Source organism: Bos grunniens, chromosome 9, assembly GCF_055505025.1.
Source record: "Bos grunniens cultivar Pamir isolate PY7600 chromosome 9, Bosgru_T2T1.0, whole genome shotgun sequence".
NCBI lineage: Eukaryota > Metazoa > Chordata > Mammalia > Artiodactyla > Bovidae > Bos > Bos grunniens.
Genome location: NC_141173.1, coordinates 98,508,456 through 98,527,757, shown reverse-complemented (window position 1 = coordinate 98,527,757; position 19,302 = coordinate 98,508,456). Strand labels below are relative to the sequence as shown.

The 19,302-nt window shown below is 41.5% G+C and overlaps 1 protein-coding gene across 50 annotated transcripts in view; it reads left to right on the top strand.

Moving 5' to 3' along the window:
• PRKN (parkin RBR E3 ubiquitin protein ligase) overlaps positions 1–19,302 on the top strand; it is a 1,227,412-nt gene that overhangs the window by 630,137 nt on the left and 577,973 nt on the right. Inside the window, exon 9 of one of the 50 annotated variants that reach the window (XM_086318651.1) lies at positions 6,137–11,336. The exons of the other annotated variants lie outside the window; for them this stretch is intronic. Coding sequence (XP_086174777.1) covers positions 6,137–6,209 — 73 coding nt within the window. The 3' untranslated portion in view covers positions 6,210–11,336. Of the gene's footprint in view, positions 1–6,136; positions 11,337–19,302 lie in introns of those variants that run through there. 50 annotated transcript variants of the gene reach the window in all.

Genomic DNA, 19,302 nt, shown 5'->3' with positions numbered 1-19,302 from the left:
GTTCTTTCCCAATATGTTTATTTTATGCCCTTTCCTTGCCTTGTTGCCTTATTCAGTTAGTACTTGCAGTACAATATTGAAAGGAATAGTAAGAGAGCACGTCCTTGTCTTGTACCTGATGTTAGTGGGAAAGTTCAAGTTTCTTGCCATTAGATATGACATCAGTAACAGATACTTTGTTGATAGAATTTTAGGTTGAGGAAGTCCTCTTCTGATCCTCGTTTACTGACAGTTTTTATCATGAACGTGTTTGAGACTTTGTCAGATTTTTTTTTTTTTTCTGTATCGGTATCACCATGTGATTTCTCTTTTTTAGTCTGTTGATGTAATGGATTACATTAATTCATTTTTCAGTGTTGAATCTGCCTTGTAAACCTAGGATAAATCCCACTTGGTCATTGTGTCTGATACTTTTTTTATACATTTTTGGATTCGATTGCTTTTGTGTTCATGAGAGATATTGATCTGTAGTTTTCTCTAATTGTCTTTGTCTGGTTTGGTATTAAGGTAATGCTGGCCTCCTAGAATGAATTAGGAGGCATTTATCCTACTTCTATCCTCTGATATAGATTGTAGAGAATTGGTAACAAAATAATAATTTTATTTATTTTTGTGCTTATAAACATGTACTTTTGTATAAAAAGAGATTGACATCTTTCATCTACCTTCTTAATGATAATCCCCATTAAAAAAAAAGCTTTGCAAGTGTATAATAACTTATTTTCAATGAACTCCAATGTCACTCAGCTAACTTTTGACCTTAGCAATATAACAATCTATTAAGCCTTCAGCTTCCTTAAAAAATCCAGGAATCAAAGTAGGTAATCTAAAAGGCTCTGACTGATTCTGAAGAACTGCAAAAGGTAGGAATAATCCTTGTTCATAGCTTATAATTTGATAGTATTATTTGAAAAAGTGCTTGTTTATGGTCCTGTCTTCTGCCAAATGTAGAAATAAAAAATGAGGTTTTCAATGATTCTGCTTTCCAGATGACACATATGTGGCTGTGATATGTAGAAAAATGTTTCAGATAAATGTGCTATTCATTTCCAGATGTTAGGCTTAAGTTTTAATTCAGGTACCTGATATGTATCTTTTGAGTTTATAAAATAATGTATGTAAAATATTTTCCTCTCTCTTAAAGAACGGAGTGAACTCTTCACGGGTTAAAACCTCCTGAGGTTCCATGTGAACCCACAGGTTCCCATCTGCTGCCCAGCTCTGCAGTGACCTGTACTTATTTAGAGTAGTGTCTTGACCTTCCTCCACTCAAGGTTATCAGTTTTATCAGTCTTAGGCTTAGGAGTTAAAAATAGTGAATTGAACAAAAGGCAAAGACTTGAGCCAAGAACAGAAATTATAGCACTAGAAGGTAGAGCAGCTCTATTGTTAAGTATCCCCTATAGCAATTACAGCAAAAAGGTTCAACACATTTCTGGATGCCTCAGCTGGACTCAGAAATAACAATATTCAGCCAAATAAAAATGACACTGGCAATGCCAAAGTGAGATGTTTGTTCCTTCCCAAACCAGTATGTGTATCTTGGTGTTGCAGGAAGGAGGACCCCTTCCAGGGCCCGAAACTGGGGTCTTGACTAACACTCGGAAATGAATTGTCTGAGGAAACACATGTGCTGAGAAAGCAAGCGATTTTATTGGGAAAGGGCGCCTGGGTGGAGAGCAGGAGGGTAATGGAACCCAGGAGAACAGCTCTGCCACGTGGCTTCCAGTCTCAGGCTTTATGGTGATGGGATTAGTTTCCGGGTTGTCTTTAGCCAATCCTTCTGCCTCGGAGTCCTTCCTGGTGGCGCACGCCTTGTTCAGCCAAGATGGACACCAGAGAGAAGGATTCTGGGAGGTGGTCGGACATGTGGTGTCTCCTTTTGACCTTTCCCGAACTCTTCGGGTTGGTGGAGGCTTATTTGTTCCCTGTTCCTTCCCAGGACCTTCTGTCGTAAAACAACTCATGCAGATGGTTGCTGTGGTGCCTGGCCAGGGTGGGCGGTTTCAGTCCGTGTGCTTCCCCTAACGTTGGGGCTTACTGTGATATCCGGTGCTCCCAGAGGAATGCAGTATTTCTGCACCTTGAATCTTACATTATGAAAGGAATCTTCTTAAATTTTAAAAATATAAAATTTGAAAATATACAAAATAGAAAAAAATTATTACCATGATACCTTTTGGCAAAAAGAAAAAAAAAAATTCACCATCCTGTTTCCTTTTCTTTGCTTCTTCTAAGACCACCTGCTGCATTCCCATGCTTCTTTTCACCTTTAGTCATTAGTCCACAAAGCTGAAGACAAATCAAAAAAGAACCACGTTTACAGTCAAAATTTAACCTTCCAGAAATATGTTCTAAAGTCCAGTTCCCAGTAGGACATTAAATCTAAGAAGCACTGCTACCTTGTAATTTTCCTCAACTCTTCCACAAAGATTTATGTTTTTGATGCCATTGTTGTTTGATATATATATATATATATATAAATATATATATATAATTTATTATTATTTTTTTTTTACAGTTTTCTTGCTTTCAAATTTGTCTTATGGTTCATGTAGCCTATTGAAGCAATACCTTGGATTGCACATTTAAAGGATTTACTTGGGCTTGGAGATCAGTAAAGGTTTATCTGAAAGTCTTTTCATACTTGTTCTTGGTGTTTCTGGGGGAGAGTGATCTGACTGTCATTTGACAGTATTTGGTATGAATTCACTGATTCATTTAACAGAGATGAGAAATTGGTATCTTGGTTATGGTCCCTTTGAAGGCATATCTTGTCTAATCTCTTGCCAATTTACATTTTAATTTTGGTTACACTTGGCATTTCTTTCATGATTTAGAATTAATGTAGAAGTTCCTTTTATGTTGCTGTGGACTAAGTATTAGTTGCTCAGTCATGTCCAGCTCTTTGCAACCCCATGGGCTGCAGCACAGCAGGCTCGTCTGTCCATGGGGATTCTCCAAGCAAGAATCCTGGAGTGTGTGCCATGCCCTCCTCCACGGGATCTTCCCAACCCAGGGATTGAACCCAGATCTCCCACATTGCAGCTAGATTGTTTACCATCTGAGGCACCAAGGACTATGTTCTATCAGCTTAATTCTTTCTTGACTTTTTGGTGTCAGACAGGAACTTACGATTTTGTCCAGTCATCAGTCTCTGAAAAGCATTATGAGAGATTACAGACTAAAATCACATGGAATTTTACTGAAATCTTCAACATGGTCTTTTTCTGTAAGTGGTTTTTGTCTCTGTAATGGAAAAATCCTTGACGTTATGTGTGTGTAGTGTGTGTGTGTGTGTGTGTGTGTGTGAGAGAGAGAGAGAGAGAGAGATAACAGCAGTGATCTTCTCTGACCTTGCAGACCTATGTATTTCTCCTGTTTGACCCAAATAGTATATATACGCATAGGTAATGTCACATGCCAGGAAGAAGAATTCTTTATTTTAAGTGTGGGAGTATCTTGGAGTGTTCATTTTACGTAGCATTCTAGAGGAAGGTAAGTCAGAATACCAAATTGATACTACAATAAGCAGGAGCACATTCTCCAGTAGAATGGAATATCTTAGAACTTTGTAAGATGAAAGAGAAAACTTCAAAGATGTGTCTTAAGCTCAAAACAGGCTACCTCACAACAGTGCTCAGACCCCATGGGAGTAAGATCTCTGTACATTAGGGCTGAGTCACTCTTGGCTGAAAAAGTGTGCACACCTCAGTCTGATCCAGTCTTGAGGGAGAATAAATCTTTCTACCCTGCACCCTTTCAGAAAGGAGACTCCTTTGTGTGGGCATAACCTTCCATAATGGTAATTTCATTGCCTCCTTTGAAATTCAAACATGGTGCTTAATGAACTGTAACTCTTTACTTAAATTAACTTCAAATTATTTGAACGTCTATCTTTCTTACATATGAAGAAGTTGAAGCTAAGGCGTTTTAAAAATTGCATGCAGTCTTACCACGAGGAACTGGTTGTAGCAGCCTACCCACCAGGACCTGTGCAGTCGACATGTTTTCCTCTCATCACACCTTACCTTCTTCATGTATGCAGTTCTCACTGGACAGAAAAAGGCAAGCTACCTAGTGAAGATGGAAAGTAGGTTTGCGTGTGAAAAGGAAGCTACTAGCAATAAAGCGAGATCCAAAGACAGTTTAAAAACCAACTCTTTAAAGAGTTGAAGAAAACAGCTGTATACCTGGCTGTCTGCTGTAAGTTCTAGGCTGCGTGAAGGATCAGTCCAAGCTTGACTGAGGCGCAGATGTGACCGGAGCGACAATGTCCTGCATAAGTCTTTGCATTCAATAGGTTTTCATAAATATTTGCTGGTCTGAATAAGTAAATCCATTTTATGCAGTGCAACAGACAGAAAACAAGTTCTTTTTATATGGAACACTCTACTTTTAAAAATCTCTTCTGCATCTAGTGGAACTTTCCAAAACTAAATTAGATAAGTTAATCAAAAATCAATAGAGAGTTTTAAGGCACTATTAGATATAAGGGAGAAAGTCAAGTTTCAAAGTCCTACTCAGAGAGATTACTCAGCCATACTGTTTGGGGTCACTTACTTATAAAAACAGAAGAAGTATTTTATCAACACTGAGGCTTTGAAATGTGAGCCATGTCAGTTCTAATGTCAGTGACCTTCATTTCTCCCGCGGCGAACCCTGTAGATTTCAGATCCAAGCGGCTGCATCAGCGGGGTTTCCTGGAAACGTTACAGGTGCTTGGGCATGAAATTCATAAGCCTCACCTTTTCGTTTAACTGTCACTGCAGGCGCACAGCAGCCCCCGCTGGCGCTAGTAGGGCAATATTGCAAATCCTCCTGGACCAATTTTGTACCCGTTAAGGTCAACCTTGCATGTTGTAACCGTCTGGATTTTAAGCAGTTCATTTTCTGATGGTGGATGTTAAGAAGCAGCCGTATTCCCTCAGCCTCCAAGTGCCCTCACTAGGACTTTGGTGACAGCCGAGCCTTATTTTTAAGTCCAACTCTCTTAGAAATAAATGCCCACAGAGTCTTTACAGAGCTAATTTTGCTTAGAAAAATATTGTGACTTGTGCATTTGTTTTTAATTGCAACTATATCCTCATAATTAGCAATTGATTATAACTCGGTGAGGGAAAGAAATTATGTCTATTGCAAATAGCATCTGTATTCTGGAATATTTTTTAGTAGTAAACAGTGATGCAATCTACCTCACTCTCTACAAACACCATGTTTCCCATGAGGTTTAGAATTAGTATTTTCAGCTATCCCCTGGAGAAGGAAATGGCAACCCCCTCCAGTATTCGTGGAGAAATCCCATGGTCAGAGGAACCTGGCGGGCTATAGTCCGTAGGGTCACAAAGATTTGGACATGGCTCAGCGACTAAACAATAACAATTTGAAGATTTGTCCTTGCTGGCTTCACAGGTTGTACTTGCAGCCAAATAAGCAAGAGTCTCAATAACCTGGAGTTCAGACAAGCTATTTAGTGAACTAAGTCATGATGTGTTGATTCTGTCTCTTGTTAATGTGATCAATTCTACATCAAAGAAAACATGGCCTCCAATCCTATATCTCAGGTGCACTGGGAATGGGATTTCAACGGTTTTTAGGTCTACCTGTGGATTTTCACAACATTGAGGGCTACTTCCCGTGCAGTCCTCATACCTACCCATCGATGTGCAGAAGGGTGCACACAGATGCCAGCATCCTGTAATATCAACATCACTGGCAAAGCAGTTTTATTCTGGCATCTATAATCTTTAGCACCTCCTCTCTTAAAGAGAGAACTTGAAAACCTATCAAGCTGTTCATACCACTGTTACTCATTGAGCCTGTCTGTGACTCAGGGAACTGCTTCAGGCTGAGAAAAGCATGTTTTTAAGGGGGGAAGGGAGAGCAGATGCCCGCGGCACAGGCTTGCGCTGAAAGGTGTGGTGGAGGTGGGTGCATGGAGGCGAGGCAGAGCTTGACCACGCATCCGTAGTGTAACTACAGGGAAACAGGGACCGGAACTTATTTCTTTAGACCAAGATTTCCTACTCACTTTTTCACTTGACCAAGACAGCATCTTAAAAATGCATGATACAATTTGTATGCGTATAGGTAGGGCGTGCACCGATTAACCCATTCCCGGTTGTCTAACACCCAGCCAGCTAGAGCCCGACACCGCCTGCTCTGCTGAGGTGCTTCCCCCTTGCATGTCACCCTGGAAAGGACCTTGACCCCGAAGCTGAAGTCCGTCACCTGGTGCTGTCCTTGCTGGGCTCCATCTGGCTCCATCTGGTTCCTCCTCCTGAGACATTTTGTTTAAAATATATGTTTGTATTTTTTTAACTGAAAAAAAATACAGCTGCCTGGAGTCTCCTTCAAGGTTGTAGTGTGAGTGAAACATTTAAAATCATTAACACCTCCAATGGATGTTTCTCTACAGATCATAATTTGTAACTGAGAAAATTACCTCTGCTTGTAGCAAGCTCCAAGAAAATTTTGATACAGTATTCTCAATTCTAACATTTAATTAAAATGGGCAAGTATTCTTGACAGAATGTTATCTTAAGTACTGTTTTTTGCTTCACTCAGAGGACTTTTCTTTGACAAGCATTTTTACAGAACAGAGCTTGCCAAATATTTTTATTTGTACATATTTTGAAAGTTCTACCACACTGTAGCAGAATCAGTTTTCTCAATTCCACTTCTTTGTGATATCAATATAAAAATCACTAATTAAAAATAGGAGTTGCCCTGACTCTTCCTACCAACAGAAATATTCCAAAAATTTAGTTACAGATTTCAGAATGGAAATCCAGTGTATCATTTGAGTTCTCAGATCGGTCCCCCACCCCACTTTTATAGGGATTAGTTTCAATGTCTTCTTGCAAACATTTTTCAGTGATTTATAGTTACTTAGCGCTTCAAAAGCTGAAGGTTTAGGACACTCATTAGTTCAATACTTTGATTAAATATTGCTGACTGATTTTGAACAAAATGCAAAGAAATTTGGAAGACTCTTTCTTGTAAAGGAATTGCTGCTCAGGTTGTATGGGAGAGGAAAAAAAAGTTTCCCTCTCTTCTCCTAGGTTTTCCACCTGGATTTCTGGCAAAAGACAGAATAACAAGGAAGAAAAAAAAAAGAAATGTATTAACACATGCAACACACATACCCAAGGGAGTATCTAGAGATGAGTAACTCAAACAGATGGTTAGAGCTTGGGTTTCTGTAGCCTTTCAACCAAAGAACAATAAATTTGTAGATCAGTGACAAGACAAAGGAAAAGGAGATTGCAGCAGATTGTGGGAAATTAAATATAGGGTAGAACTAACGGATGATAAGAAATAGTAAAGTTTGATGTTTAGAGTCCTCTGAAATGGATCCCACTTCAGTATTCTTGCCGGGGAAATCCCATGGACAGAGGAGCCTGGCGGACTACAGTCTGTGAGGTCCCAAAGAGTTGGACACGACTAAGTACACGGCCCTCTTGGCTGGTACCTCTGTAGATTAACTTCTGTCCTTCTTGATAAGGGCGGGGGGGGTGGGTGGAGGCTACCTTTACAAATGTATGTCCTGCTGAAGGAAATAAGGGAGAGCAGAGAGTTGTTCTTAACGTCTGTTCCCTCTCAACTGGCTTCAGCTCAATTATGCCAAAGTGGCGTGTTTGGGGTTGGCATGTTCTGCCAGCTGTCAGTAGACACTAGACTTGATTTATACAGCAGTTGAGTCAAGGCTGAAACTTGCCTAAAAGTCTGACAGATAATGGGCCACAGACAGACGGCAGAGACGCTTTTGGATCCAGGGTCAGGTTTGTCGCTCTTTTGTGGTTCAGTTACTGTAAATTTTGACAACTACAGCTTCTGGGTTGATTTGTAGAAGATCACAGCTTGGCTGAACAGAGTTATGAGTTAAACGCATCGCATGATTACTTTCAAGCATGCTCCACAGATTTCTAATTTTAGTAAGGATGTTGTTCTTAACCATAATGGTGTATTTCACTGAAATATATCAATATATTTATATTGTCACTGTGAAAAAGAAAGAATATATTCAATGTGGGACTTTTAAACTGAATTTGCACTAGAATTCACAATAAATTCAGGTATTTCACTATTAAGAGAATAAACTTACAAATGCTTTACTTTGAGTCAATGAATTAAATGAAAAGAAAAACTGAACAATTACTAGATTTAAGAGGTTTTCCATTTTTATTACATTGGATTAGCCAAAAAGTTGGTTCAGCTTTTTCTATAACATCATGTGGAAAAGCCTGAACAAACTTTTCGTCCATTCCAATACAGTGACATTGACTGAGCACTATTCAGTTTAACTCCGTATGAAGTTCTTCTGCTAGGCGAGCGGACACTGACAGCTCTCACGTAGCTTTTGGTACATGCACAGGAAAACCTGGAATCAAAACTGAGTAAATTAATTCAGAACAGTCATTTGATCTAAATGAAAAGCCACACTTCACTGGCTTACATATAAATGCACCACATATAAATGTACCTTCTGAGCTGCATGTGTGAAATTGAATTCTTTGTGCACAGTGTTTTTATAATAACTAGACTTTATAGTAGACGCTGATGCTTCTTCATCAGGTTTGTGTCTCCAGTCTATGTCTGCTCAGTGATATTTTTAAAACCCCTCTGGTAGATAGAAACTCTTACGAAGACCTGTGAAACTTCTGTAGTCATGATGAACTTTCTTGAGAAATAGAAATTCTATACTGCAATATTGTGATTTATAATAAGAAATTTCTATTTGTTTTCTGTCCCCCTTCAGAGCTCCTAAAACCTTTGAAATGGCTTAAGTGCTGAGAGCACCGATCGCGCCTTTCTCTCTGTTAAGGAAGTTAGTTTGGGATGCAAGTGAGGATGGAGACTGTTTTCCAGGGGAGCCAGTCTTTGTGATTAGAGGGTGGGAAATTTCAGTGTCATCCCTAGATGTCTGGAGAGGGGAGAGTGGCTGGAAATGGAGCTCAACTACAATAACTTACGATTTAATCAGTGGTACCTATACAGTGAAGCTTCAATAAAGACCCCAGAGAATGGGGTTCAGAGGCCTTGCACACTGGTGAACATGTGGAGATTTAGGGAGAGTTGTGCTCAAACAACATGGCATTTCCCACATGTCTTGCCTTTACAGCTCTTCCACCTGCCTGTTCTGAGTGCTATCCTTTCACAATAATCCAGTTATTTAGCAAGTAAAATATTTCTCTGAGTTCCAAGAGCCATTGTAGTAAAGGATTGAAACCCAAGGAGAGAGGGACACGGGACTTCTGATCTATAGTGGTGGGTCAGAATCCCAGGTGACAACCTAGACTTGCCTCTGGAAGTGGGAGGGAGGAGCTTTGTACACTTAACCTGTGGAATCTGATGCTATCCCTAGTACATAGTGTCAGAAATGAACTGTAGGTCATTCAGCTGGTATCAGATCATTGCGTGGTGCTGGGGAAGGGCCCCGCTTATTGACATTAGTATTAGAATCTTATGAACTTAACATGTACTTCTGCTTTTAATATATTACTGTTGGAAGCATTTATTCCAAAACCATAAAATTAAATAACTGATACCAACAATCACAGTAAATAATCTGTTTTTGTAATCTAGAAGTGACAAAAAGCCTTGTAGCAGAAGTCTCCTGACTACTTTTATGAGGTCTCTATCCTGCACATCTTTCATCTGTACATACTTCATGTCGAGTGAATCTGTAATTTCCTACAGTTTTCATTGATCCCACCAACTGTTGGACTGGTGGCTTCATGCATCTCTCAGACTCCAAACCATTCCCAGTACAGGTGTGTACTTCACACATGTACATGTGAAGAGACAGAGGCAGAGAACATAGATGTAAGTGTATGCAAACCAGTCTCCTCATTTTGTTGTTGTGTTTTTGAGTCTCTTAACGCATGTCCAACTCTTTGTGACCCCGTGGATTGCAGTACACCAGGCTCTCCTGTCCTTCATTATCTCCTGGAGTTTGCTTGGATTCATGCCCATTGAGTCAGTGATGCTCTGCAACCATCTCATCCTTTGTCGCCCCCTTCTCCTTTTACCTTCAGTCTTTCCCAGCTTCAGGGCAGTTTCCAACGAGTTGGCGCTTCACCTCAGGTGACCAAAGTACTGGAGCGTCACCTTTAGCATCAGTCCTTCCAATGAACATTCAGGGCTGGTTTTGTTTACGATTGACTGGTTGGATCTCCTTGAAGTCCAAGGAGCTCTCTAGAGTGTTCTCCAACACCACAGTTTGAAAGCATCAGTTCTTTACCACTCACCTTCTTTATGGTCCGACTCTCACATCCATACATGACTACTGGGAAAACCCTAGCTTTGACTAGACAAAGCTTTGTTGGCAAAGGAATGTCTCTGCTTTTTAATATGCCGTCTAGGCTTGTCATAGCTTTTCTTCCAAGGAGCAAGCATCTTTTAATTTCATGGCTGCAGTCACCATCTCTGGTGATTTGGGAGCCCCAAAATAAAGTCTGTCACTGTTTCCATTGTTTCCCTATCTAATTGCCATGAAGTGATGGGACCAGATGCCATGATCTTCATTTGCTGAATGTTGAGTTTTAAGCCAGTTTTTTCACTCTCCTCTTTCACCTTCGTCAAGAGGTTCTTTAGTTATCTTCGCTTTCTGCCATAAGAGTGATGTTATCTCCATATCTTATTAATGACAAGAATAGTCCCATTTAACCTATTCTGCTAATTGATGTAATATGATTACCAAGAATGTACTCCATTCAGTAGAATAATATACAGATTTGAAAGCAGAAATAGATTGAACTATCTTATCACTTATACACTCAGACATTCTTACATAAAATTCAAGTCCTGTCACAAGATCATAGATGATCATTTATATCATAAACAATCACTTTTTAAAAACATAAGTTTACTTAAATAATGAAAATTTATAAGTTTAGGAAATAAATTTCAAAAGTTAGTTTCATATTCAAAACTCCATTTGGTTTAAGAAGCATGAGAAGAGATGAACAATCCAAGTGCCTTGTAAGAAATACTTTAGTTGCTCTAAAAGTTAACCCACAGTACAAATAATCAACGATGCCCTAGTAAATTGATATTAATTCACTGATTCTTAAATGCAGTCATTCTGTATCTCTTTAATTGTGCCTTTTCATGGTGCCAGGACTTGATATTAACAATTGAAGCTTTATGGAATTCCATGAGCTTCTGGAATGTGGAATTACATTTTATTGTCAACTAGACTTTCTTAATTTGAATTGTTTTTATGCCCGTTTTAAAGGACTATATTTACAAATATATTTTCTCAGTGATCACTGCAAAGTTAACCTTAAATTATGTCCCTGATAAAACCTGACTTGACTAAATTAAAGTAATCCCCCACAAAAGAAGAAAGAGTAGCTTAATAGTTGAATTAAGGCCTGGATTGGATAGGAGGCATTGGTAAGACTTCCCCACTGAGTTGAATCCTTCGACTCCTGGTGGCATGGTGGAGCAGAAAGCAAACAAAATAGAGCTCAGACCTGAAGTTAATTATAACCTATATGACACAGACGGTATAGAATCCACATGCAATGCAGGAGACTTGGGTTGGATCCCCGGGTCAGGAAGATCCCCTGGAGGAGGGCACGGCAGCCCACTCCAGTCTTCTTGCCTGGAGAATTTCCATGGACGAAGGAACCTGACAGGCTACTTTTCCACGGGGTCCCAAAGAGTCGGACACAACTAAGCGACCAAGAACAGCACACAGAAATGCTAGTTATATAAACCTGGGCTTCCTAGATGGTGCTCGTGGTAAAGAACCCACTTGCTGATGCAGGAGATGTAAGAGACACAGGTTCGATCCCTGGGTGCAGAAGATCCCCTGAAAGTGAGCATGGCAACCCACTCTAGTATTCTTGCCTGGAGAATCCCATGGACAGGGAAGCCTGGTGGGCTGCAATCCATAGGGTCAGAAAGAGTTGGACACAACTGAAGTGACTTAGCAGGCTCACACATAAACTCAAGATAGTCATTCACCCCTCAGCTACCGTTGTATGCACTGAGACTGACAATACCCTCTTAAAAGGATCGTCAGGGTTGAGGTGATAGTTCAATACTAAAATCCATGTGAAGGTGCATCATAAAATGTAAAATTCTGTCCAGTGTTACCACCAGTGGGCGCTTAACCCCAGATTTGACCTTCCCTCTTAGTCTCTGCTACGCTAGAGGCTTGCATGTTTGACCTGAGAGGAGGTGTTGTAGGGTGCTATCTCACCCCGACTCAGTGCTGTGATGCTGGCTGGCTGATGGATGTGCCCACCTAGCAGGGGTCCCAGGACTCAGACCTCCCATTGTCACAGAGTCCAGTGTGCAAGCTTGTTGGGGAGCTGTGCATGGAAGAGTTTAGATGCCATACTAAACGTGTAAGTTATCCATGGAAATTTCCTAAAGTATCCTTTCCAATCGGACTACTGGAGTCGGGTGCCATTGCCTTCTCCAAGATAATAACTAGAGGGGCCCTATCACAATTCTTTCTGCAGAATTTACGCATAATGGTACTCTAGGAAAATGATGAAATGCTTGGAACATGGTGATCCCATCACACACATCAGCTTTCTCAGAGCTGTCTGTGTTCGGCTCTAATCTGCCTTTCTGGAATGATATTTTTGGCTCTTGCCATGCCAAGTCCATATGGAAAGAGATTTTGATTCGGAAAATTAAAAACGAAAATGAATCTCGGTCTTTGAACTGTAATTTTTTGGTATCCTTACCGAACAGGTGGAATTACCCCTATGTTTATCTTGATGATATGGCTTAGTTGAGACGTGTTCGTTTTCGCATAAGCAGGACGCCATGCCGTCCTCAGCACTGCGGCGTGCTGCTTGGCCATTTGCTATGTCTATTTTACTCCACGCTTGTTCTGTAACAAGACGAACAGAAGGCACAGACTTTTCTCTCCTCCCCCAGTCTCTCACCACGTCTGATTTTCCTATTTCCCAGTTTCCACTGACATTTTTTTTCTGAGCATAGATTGATTTGCACTGGAGCCACTCAGCGATGCCAACCAAGTCAGCCTCTGACATACAAAAGACGAAGGCTCTGGAGACAGAATGCTGGGTTCAAACCCTAGTTCCACGTCTAATGGTCCTGTTCTCTGGGCTGCTTCCCCGGGTTCTCTGACTTCTCTGAAAGGTTCTGAAAGTTAAATGAGATAGAGGTTGAAGATCTCCTGGCACACAGCAGCCACAGCAGACATTAGCTGAGATTTTCTCTCTGGATTGCTAACTGAAAGAATGTGTTGTAAGTTAGTTTTTACTGGTCTTGTCTCATTTGCATTCTGTTTTCCAAACTTGCATCAACCTTGGGTTGATGAAACATAAGTAAAGAGTATTTAATTTTTTTCTGCGACTGGTATGTCTACTCCCACATCCCAGATGTCATCTGACAAAACTTCTCGCAAGCAAGCCTTTCATTAGCTAGTTGAATGGGAATATCTTATTTTCCTCTCAAAAAAGTAATATTTTTAAGGCCAGTTCTATGCTTTTATGGATATAGATATGACTACATAAAATTTAGTTGATAGTCTATGCGAAGTGGATTTTTCACTTTGATGGTATGAAGTGAGGGAAAAGAACCCATAGCTATAATATTCTTACACAGTTGTAGGTTCAGTTTAGTTCAGTTGCTTAGTCGTGTCTGACTCTGTCCCCCCATGGACTGCAGCACTCCAGGCTTCCCTGTCCATCACCAACTCTCGGAATTGACTCAGACTCATGTCCATTAAGTTGGTGATGCCATCCATCCATCTCATCTTCTGTCATCCCTTTCTCCTCCCACCTTCAATCTTTCGCAGCATCAGGGTCTTTTCCAATGAGTCAGTTCTTCACATCAATTGGCCAAAATATTGGAGTTTCAGCTTCAGCATCAGTCCTTCCAATGAATATTTAGGACTGATCTCTTTTAGGATGGACTAGTTGGATCTCCTTGCAGTCCAAGGGACTCTCAAGAGTCTTCTCCAACACCACAGTTCAAAAGCATCAATTCTTTGGCACTCAGCTTTCTTTACAGTCCAACTCTCGCATCCATACATGAACTGGAAAAACCATAGTCTTGACTAGATGGACCTTTGCTGGCAAAGTAATGTCTCTGCTTTTTAATATGGTGTATAGGTTGGTCATAACTTTCCTTCCAAGGAGTAAGCGTCTTTTAATTTCATGGCTGCAGTCACCATCTGCAGTGATTTTGGAGCCCAAAAAAATAGTCTGCCACTGTTTCCCTATCTGTTTGCCGTGAAGTGACGGGACCTCATGCCATGTACTTAGTTTTCTGAATGTGGAGCTTTAAGCCAGCTTTTCACTCTCCTCTTTCACTTTCAGCAAGAGGCTCTTTGGTTCTTTAGCTGTAGGTTAGTGGTTCTTAAGCTGGGGTGGTTTTACACCATCTGGAGACAGTTTTGGTTGTCACAACGCAGAGGCGGGGGTGTGGGGAGCTACTGCCACATGGTTAGGGAGGCAGGAAGGTCCCTCAGTGTGGGGCCTTGATTTGCATCAAGTACTGAGCTTGGGAAACCTGCTGTAGGAGGAGGAGGATGTGGAGCCCGCCCGCTCCGATTGCCATGGGCAGGAAGCTCACTTCCTGTTAGACTGCTATCTCCATCTGAACTCTGAAAACCTTGCTGATTGCAAATGCTACTGTTCCTCTAAATCATTTGCAGCTCTGTTCCAAACTGTAGATTGTTCACAGAATGCCTTGCCCTTTCCATTCAGCCATGGGGCTGGCTCTTTCCTGCGGGGTTTTGATAAACTAGGGAAGAAACCCAGGCTTAGCGGGCATTGGAAAGCATGGTTGGTGGGTCTCGGGCAGTGCTGTGATTAGAAAGTGTGTACTCTGAAGAGAGGTTGCGTCTGCTGTACAGAGATAAACAATCCTGAAATTCATTTCCCTGGGCCAACCAACTGTGATTTTTAAGTTCTGTATTTTAAATAAATTCCAGAGACTTCAATCAGGTTTAAAAGGTGTCACCCTTTGAATTTGTGAGCTGTACCCACCCCTCCGCCCCCAGCATGGTGGAACTGAATCCATAAATTCGTGAAGAACTAAAATGTTTGTGGTTCTCTAAAAAACCAATTACAAAAGTCATTGAGTTTCATTCTGGAAGAAAAATCCCCCATTATGTATCAGTGTGATTTCAGAATTATTGCAGAATTTTTTTCATACTGTTTGAGAATTAGAAAGCAAAGAGAATGGAGGAGAAAAGAAGGTCAGGCCAAAGAGATCTGTATTGAAGGAGCATCTTGCCAGCCTTGAAATTCAGTCTTGCTGTGGGTCACCTGTGACAGTGGTAATGCAGAAGGCAGCGTTTCTGGCTGAAAGCTGATTCTTGTTGGGATTGTAACAGGTTTCTCATCTTTAGTAGGGCTGGTAGGTGAGACAACGCTCAGAATCGCAGCCCATGTCTGCAGAAGCCGTGTGTTTCTGCGTGTTAGCTTCTGTGGATTAGAGAAGCCACCTTTAGGCTGCACGTGAGGACAGGAGGTTCGTATCAACCCAGTCCCCTGTTCTCCTGCCACCATGCCAGGCTGTGGAGCAGATCGCCTCTTCCTGGTAGCACTTGCTAAATGCGTCCACAGGCATCCCTCCTTCAACACTCACAACAGTCTCCTGAAGCAGGTTATTGTCCCCAGTCCTCACACAAGCCACCTGAGGCTTAGTGGGAGGAGTTATGGAAATGTATCCTATGTTGCACAGCTGAAAAGTGAATACAGGGCCCCAAACCCAGGCCTTCCGCTAAAATATATGCATTCCTAAGCGCACTGCGTGTTGCCTGGTGACTGCTAAATGCATCCAGGAAAGACTTTCCAGGGATCTAAAGATACAGGTGTGGGGCTTCTGAGCGGCTCAGTGGTGAAGAATCTGCCTGCCAATGTAAAAGACACAAGAGACCCAAGTTCAGTCTTTGGGTCAGGAAGATCCCCTAGAGAAAGAAATGGCAACCCACTCCAGTATTCTTGCCTGGAGAATTCCACAGATAGAGGAGCCCAGCGGGCTACAGTCCATAGGGTCACAAAGAGCCGGACACGACAGAAGCAGCTTAGCACAGGCACAGTCTTCATCATTACACGCCAAGAACGCTGGCACTTTTCTCTACATATAATACATTTACCTGTTTCTCCATTTCTTGTCTCTTTTACTCTGTTTTCAGCGTTTTTCCATACCAAGCATTAAATTTTTATGTATTTAGTTATCTTTTTTTTTTTTCTGACCTCTTGCCAATGCTGGCTTATTAATTTGATTTACCTGTGTTGTATTCTCATCGTTTTACAATTCCAATGTTTTTAACAGTGGATTTGTTTCAGCTCCCTAACTGTGTTGAGGAATGCTCAAAGCAGAAACTTTTTATATCATTATTGTTGCTGTTAACTATTCTAACACCTGGCATCAAGTCATCTAGTATCTCTCTCATTTGAAATCTCACTAACATCTTGTATCTCTTTTGGACTTCTGTCTGGGCTTCTGCTTCTGTTCATCACTCATTTGGTGCCAAGCGCATAGTTTTATTACTGTAAGTAAAATTTAAAATACAGTTAGAAAAGACATCATTGACCATCTTTTTCATAACATTTTTGGCTAGTCTGGGATTGTTCTTCTTTTAGAAACAAATGAATTTTTACATGGACCAAAGAAGATAAGTTGAAACAGTGTGTGTGTGTGTGTGTGTGGGTGTCTTGTATGTGTATTAGACACTCAGTCGTGTTTGACTTTGCAACCCTATGGACTTGTAGCTCACCAGGCTCCTCTGTCCATGGGATTCTCCAGGCAAAAGTATTGGAGTGCATTACCAATCCCTTCTGGGGATCTTCCCGACCCAGGAATCGAACCTGGATTTCCCACAGTGCAGGCAGATTCTTTACTGGCTGAGCCACCAAGGAAGCAGAGAGGGCAGCTCAAACACCCCTGTCACACCCTGAAGGTTCAGTGGCCGTTCCCTTTCTTAGGCTAAACTGAACTCCATTTTCAATATAGCATCACTTTTAACTTACAAGGATCCAACTTCACATATTTTTGTTAATTGTCAGATATTGTTTTACTGTTTCTAAATATCCTGAAATTATGGATTTGTGTGTCTGAAAGCTGTTTGAGAGGTGCTATCAATTATATTTCTCCCTACAGATAGGAGCACAAGTAAACTGAACCAAAGGGTGGAGGAGTTAGCCTTTATTTCTAAAAAGATTTTAGCTTATCTATCCCACACCACAAGCTTGTGTCAGATTTGGCCTTGAGTCTCCTCCAAATAAAGTGACAGTTTCTGTACTTTGGGACACACCTTTGGGCAACCAGCTGGGGATTTTTCTTTCAAATACTAATTTCCTGAATCTCTGGCTAAAGAGAGAAGGTTAATAGTTTAGGGAGTTTGTTTACAGGCCATTAGACACAATTAGCACGTTGCCGAGATTAAAAACACTTCTCCAGAACCTTGGAAGGCCTAGAAAGGAAACAGGATTTTTAGAAACATCTATTTTTAACACCTAATTAAAAGAGACCTGGAGAGTCCCCATCCTCTCTTGCCACACTATTGCATATTTTAATTATCAAGAAATTCTTAATTTCCTCCAGGCTAAGTTCTGCCTGAAGTAAGGTAAGTGATAGTAACTTGGAACCCCATCTGTAGATTCTTGTGAACGAAATTGCAGTTCACCTCGGAATGTTCTCTTGGCTGATTATTTTCAACCCCTTTCTTTTCATTTTTGACAATTTTTTCCTAATACTCTTTTCTTTTTTTTAATTATTTTCCTTTTCTCCTAAAAATCACCTTTATCCACAGAGACAGTTCTCCTTAGAGCCCGTAGAACACCGGTCATTGGTGTTCCCGTTTTAGTACCTTAATCCTGATGTTGCTTCTCCTTCTCCCGGGACCTCTGCCTCTAGCCCTTCACCCCCTCCCTTCAGTGCTTGAAAACCCAATGCAGATTGCCACACGCTGGATGACGTTTCTGAAGCCTCTTTATTTTGGGGTTCCCACTCTATTTTGTGTCAGTACTACAATGTTGCCCCAATAATCAAGGCCCTGGTCAACGCACCACCTCCAGCCCTGACATTCCTTGCTCTTTCACACACTTTGCCACCTCGTAAGAATTTGTCAAACCAGATTTTATCAGTGCCCCCTACTGTATTTTGGTTTGTATTATTTTTTGTCCTCTTCACTGCTGTCAAGATAGGACCAATTTAATACAGAGTTGGATCCGTTGTGTTTTCTATGTTGTTCAGTTCAGTTCAGTCGCTCAGTCGTGTCCGACTCTTTGCGACCCCATGGACTGCAGCACGCCAGGCTTCCCTCTCCATCACCAACTCCCGGAGCTTACTCAAACTCATGTCCATCAAGTCGGTGGTGTCATCCAACCATCTCATCCTCTGTTGTCCCCTTCTCCTGCCTTTAATGTTTCCCAGCATTAGGGTCTTTGCCAACCAGTCAGTTCTTCGCATCAGGTGGCCAAAGTATTGGAGTTTCAGCTTCAGCATCAGTCCTTCCAATGAATATTCAGGACCGATTTCCTTTAGGATGGACTGGTTGGATCTCCTTGCAGTCCACAGGACTCTCAAAGAGTCTTCTCCAACATCACAGTTCAAAAGCATCAATTCTTCTCCACTCAGCTTTCTTTATGGTCCAACTCTCACATCCATACATGACTACTGGAAAAACCATAGCCTTGACTAGATGGACCTTTGTTGGCAAAGTAATGTCTCTGCTGTTTAATATGCTATCTAGGTTGGTCATAGCTTTTCTTCCAAGGAGCAAGCGTCTTTTAATTTCATGGCTGCAGTCACCATCTGCAGTGATTTTGGAGCCCCAAAATAACTTTTTCTATGTTGTGTAGACTGCAATTCCACATGAATGTTGATTCACCGCCAGTCCAGTAACATTTAATTAGAGTAAACGGTAGTTGCAGTCTTCAGAAACATAATCCAAGCCCCCCTCTGGTGGTTTCCTCTTATCTCCTCACTCTCTGGATCCAGAGCTCTCCCTCCCAGTCTTGCAGCAAACTCTGCTCCATCTCTTCCCTCTCACCACAGCACCAAGGCACCCGCTGCTTCCGTCATGTGCAATGTTCTCCAGGTCTCCCTCACCTTAAACCCACCCCCCTCCCTGACAACTTTACATAAGAGAGGAAGCTTAAAAAACAAAGGTTTGGCTGTCAGGGCCACCTGGCATCAGCACCTGGAACCCACTGACCACCTGGTGACCTCAGCTCCCTGGGTAACCAGGCGCATCCTTTGTTTTCCTCGGTCCACGTTGTCATCGTTCAGTCGCTCAGTCGTGTCCGACTCTTTGCGACCCCATGGACCACAGCACGCCAGGCTTCC